General features: G+C 41.5%; 1 protein-coding gene across 2 annotated transcripts in view; it reads right to left on the reverse strand.

Moving 5' to 3' along the window:
* Positions 1 to 960: 960 nt before the first annotated feature.
* The window catches only part of VPS35 (VPS35 retromer complex component), a 25,454-nt gene continuing 21,852 nt past the window's right edge, over positions 961 to 4,562 (reverse strand). For both annotated transcript variants that reach the window (XM_019643048.1, XM_019643058.1), the window contains 2 exons: positions 2,570 to 2,713; positions 961 to 1,935 (listed from right to left, as the gene is read on the reverse strand). In XM_019643048.1, the coding sequence (XP_019498593.1) occupies positions 1,756 to 1,935; positions 2,570 to 2,713 (324 nt within the window). In that variant the 3' untranslated portion in view covers positions 961 to 1,755. The remainder of the gene's footprint in view (positions 1,936 to 2,569; positions 2,714 to 4,562) is intronic.

The raw sequence follows: 4,562 nt of genomic DNA on the forward strand, positions 1-4,562 counted from the left end.
AATTCCGGCGGGCACCGCGCAGCCCAGTGACGTGATGACGCAGACGCTTCTGATTGGGAGGCGGACCGCCGCGCTTGAGCCAATCAGAGGAAAGCGTGCGTGGCCATTTCCGCACGAGCCCCACCCTGCTCAGCCTCCAGCCACCCTGGTGACAGCGCCTGGGCGCCGTCCACTGGCCGGGCGGACCGCTGTTCTCGTCCAAGCTCTCGGTGCGAACTTGGACCAAGCTGAATTGGGTCATAATTTGGGATGATTTCCAAAAAACAAGCCATGCCTGGAAATGGGGTAAAGGGGAAAAGGCACTGGATTGAGCGTTGAAAAACATAGTATTTAGATTTCTTTCTGCCATTACTAGTGGTATTTACCTTGGGCAACTCACCTCACCTCTTGGAAGCTCTCTTCAATTGTAATAGTATCTTGGCCCAAGTGGCCCCAAACCTTTCAACGTCAACAATCAGCCCCTCTCTCCCTTTCATTCACTACCTACACACAGACACACGATGTTTTCAAAGAATGTCAAATTAAATTTAGTAAAAGTATGTTTTGCCTAACTTCAACAGCCAATAAAAACTAAAAAACAAAAACTAACATAATAAAAACAAAGTCTGCAGGCTTTACCTGCCATCACCTATTCAATCTTCAAAAACCATCCTGAGACTGGAAATACTATTCCCATTTTACAGATGAGGAAATATAACACCCAATTTAATCCAGCACAGCCAGGATTAGAAACCAGCCAAACTCCAGAAGCCACCCTTTAATGCCTCACCAGGCCTTGCCTAGCCAGCTGAGATGGGCCGGCAAAAGCAGAGGTTACAACGCCTGGTGGGGTGAGTCCACAGAAGGCGAGGAGCCTGGTGGTGACAAGCGACGCAGTCTGATCACGGAAAACATCTCCACTCTATAGGCATTCTATTAGTTTCTCTCATGAATGAAGTATCAAAGGAAAAAAGTCCAAAATTGTTAATGGCAACTTTATTTTCACGGGTGCAAAAAAAAAAAATCATAATTGTATGATGCATTTCCCCCTAAATGTACAATAATGAAGGTTATACATAAATTATATAGATCACAAATTTTCTAGTTTATACTATTTAGAACAAAATTATTTTGATAAATATGTCAAGAAGTCAACATAGGTTCTTAATGGATGACAGAGTCCAAATACGCAAAATATAGCTTCTGGTTTTGACCATGGTGCTTTAAAATTCTCAAACATGCATTAATATATTCTAGTTTTAGGGAAAATATTATACATGGCCTTATCTTGCATTTAGGGTAAAGCCCAAACTGAATTTCATATACAGTATTCCTTTCCTCTAAATTCATCTCAAATTGGACTAGAGAACAAAGAGACAGACACATTCGGGTTAGTACTCCCAAGTAATGCAGGAAATGACATAATCAACAACGAAACAAAACAGAAATAAAGGAAGGAGAGCTTCATTAGTAGCTGAGATAAGTGGTTTTTAAGTATTTTTGTTTTTTGTTTTCTTTACAGATCACAGGAATTTTAAATAGCAAATAAATCATGCTACTTGGGGTGATCAGACAGACCTGAACACTTATGAAGTGAATAACTTTATTAAGGTCTTGAAGGTGAGTGTCCAGAGGTGCTGGATTAAACACATCACAGGTAAGAAACGGGAAAGCTACCTCAGCATTTCTGAAAGGCACGATCTATGGAAGGGAGACCTAGCATAGCAAAACCCTCACTGATGTGCGTGGACGAGAGTGTGGTGAGCCTGTTTCCGTTTAAAGGACGAGCCCTTCATAAATGGGCCCCTCGGACTCCGGTGATTCCCGCCTCAAGCGCAGATGCTCCAGCGTGTTATGAAAATGTTTGTTAATCTGTTCTGTTTCTTCACTGGCCTCGAGATTTGGGAGGTCTTCTCGAATCTTTTGGATAAGCTGGTTCAAAACCTGAATTGTGACCTACAAAAGAATACGTACAATTTCATGACCAAACGTACCACAAAAAATAAAAGGTAATTTAATAACGTTTTGAGGAGCTTGTGTTATTCTCATCAATTATGGAAAAAAAAAAGAGAAATGAAAACATGATTCCTAGTTTGGGAACAACTTTGGGTTATTCATAAAAAAAAAGGAGTTAATAAAAAATACAGAGCACCATGAACCACTACAAGAACAAAAACAAAATGTTATCTAACCTACCAATCTTGATCGATGCTGCTCTCTGCTAAACGGCTAAGGCATTCTTCCTTATTTAGGACTCATTCTGAACTTGTATGCGATGACAAATCAGTCTACTATTTAGCATTTGTAAATTATTTCGTGTTTCCTAAACACAGAGACTATTTTTATAAAATATTCCCGAGCAAAAGGAATGAGAATTTCCTTGCATACAAAGAGTTCTTCCATTAGAGATGCATTTCAATAGTCAGAGCATGTTTCTGGAGAATGGGAGACCAGTAAGCGGGTTCCCCCAATTCTGATCCTCGCAAACAAACAAACAAAAAAGCACCAGAATGATAAACCTCGGTATGCACTGAATCTCGGAGCAGGAAGGGAAAACAGAGTTCACTAACAACACTATCAGCTCACTTACCGCATCATTCTCCTTTTCATAAAAATAGATATATCTGTTCAGAATTTCTATAAAAAGCTGCACTTGTAGAGAGGGGTCCATGCACTGATTTGCTATTTTTAGAGCTTTCTTTAGGCATTCCATTACCCTCTTGCCTCCATGAAGCTGGAACAACAGGGGGGGGGAGAGTAGGAAAGTGGTTAATGAGTCACATTAACATCCCACTGCACACAAAGCAATAAACACAACACTGCAGTGACTGTCATGTTTTAAACGGAGAAAACAAATTTAAATCCTCTTCATTTTTAAGTACACAGCTATATTTTAAAGCAAATATATTACCTGTTTTATATATTTATATGTTATATGTTTTATATTTATATACAGGCATACCTCAGAGATATTGAGGGCTCAGTTCCAGACAACTGCAATCAAGTGACTCACAATTTTTTGGTTTCCCAGTGCACACAGAAGTTATGTTTACAATATGCTGTAGTCTATTAAGTGTGCAAAAGAGTTATGTCTTTAAAAAGTATACATACATATTTGGAAAATACCTTATCACTATAAAATGCTGACTGTCCTCTGAGCCTTCAGCAGATCATAATCCTTTCACTGGTGGAGGGTCTGCCTCCATGTTGCTGGCTGCTGACTGATCAGGGTCGTGGTGCTGAAGGGGGGGTGAGGGTGGCAACTTCTCAAAATAAGACAACAGTGAAGTTTTCCTCATCAATTGATTCTTCCTTTCTCCAACAATTTTTCTACATACGATGCTGTTTGACAGCGTTTTATCCACAGAACTTCTTTCAAAATTGGAATGAGTCCTCTCAAACCCTGCCACTGCTTTAGCAACTAAGTTTATGCAATATCCTAAGTCCTTTGTTGTCATTTCAACAATAGTCTCAGCATCTTCACCAGGAGTAGATTCCATCTCAAGAAACCACTTTCTTTGCTCATCCGTAAGCAGCAACTCCTCATCCATTCAAGTTTTGTCATGAATTTGCATCAATTCTGTCACACCTTCAGGCTCCACTTCTAACTCCAGTTCGCTTGCTGTTTCCACCACATCTGCAGTTACTTCTTCCACTGAGTCTTGAACCCTCAAAGTCATCCATGAGGGTTGGAATCAACTTCTTCCAAACTCCTGTTAATGTGGGTATTTTGACCTCTTCCCATGAATCAGGAATGTACTTAATGGCATCTAAGATGGTGAATCTTTGCCAGGTTTTCAATGGACTTCGCCCAGATCCATCAGAGGAATCACTATCTAGGGCAGCTTTGGCCTTACAATGTGTATTTCTTAACTACTATGACTTGAAAGTCAAAATTACTCCTTGACCCATGGGCTGCAGAATGGGTGTTGTTAGCAGGCATGAAAACAACATTAATCTCGTCCATCGCCATCAGAGCTCTTGGGTGACCAGGTGCATTGTCACTGAGCAGTCATATTTTGAAAGGACTCTTTTTTTCTGAGTAACAGATCTCAACAATGGGCTTAAAATGTTCAGTAAACCGTGTTATAAACAGATGTGCTGTCATCCAGGCCTTGCTGTTCCATTCACAGAGCACAGGCAGAGTAGATTTAGTATAACTCTAAGGCCCTGGGATTTTCGGAATGGTAAATGAGCACTGACTCCAATGTCAAGTTGCATGAGCCCCTCACAAGAGAGTCAGCCTGTCCTCTGAAGCTTTGAAGCCAGGCATCGACTTCTCCTCTGTAGCTAGCATGTCCTAGTTGGCACCTTCTTCCAATAAAAGGCTGTTTCATCCACACTGCAAATCTGTCGTTCAGCCTAGCCAACTTCATCACTATCTTAGCTAGATCTCCCGGATAACGTGCTCTTCACCTGCACTTCTGTGTGATGGAGACGACGTCTGTCCTTAAACCTCAAGAACCAGCCTCCGCCAGCTTCACACTTTTCTTCTGCAGCTTCCTCGCCTCCCGGTCTTCACAGAACTGAAGAGGTCAGGGCTTTGCTCCTGCTCAGCCTCCAGCCACCCTGGTGACAGCGCC

The sequence above is a fragment of the Hipposideros armiger genome, unplaced genomic scaffold (assembly GCF_001890085.2).
Source record: "Hipposideros armiger isolate ML-2016 unplaced genomic scaffold, ASM189008v1 scaffold_4, whole genome shotgun sequence".
In the NCBI taxonomy this organism is placed as follows: Eukaryota; Metazoa; Chordata; class Mammalia; order Chiroptera; family Hipposideridae; genus Hipposideros; species Hipposideros armiger.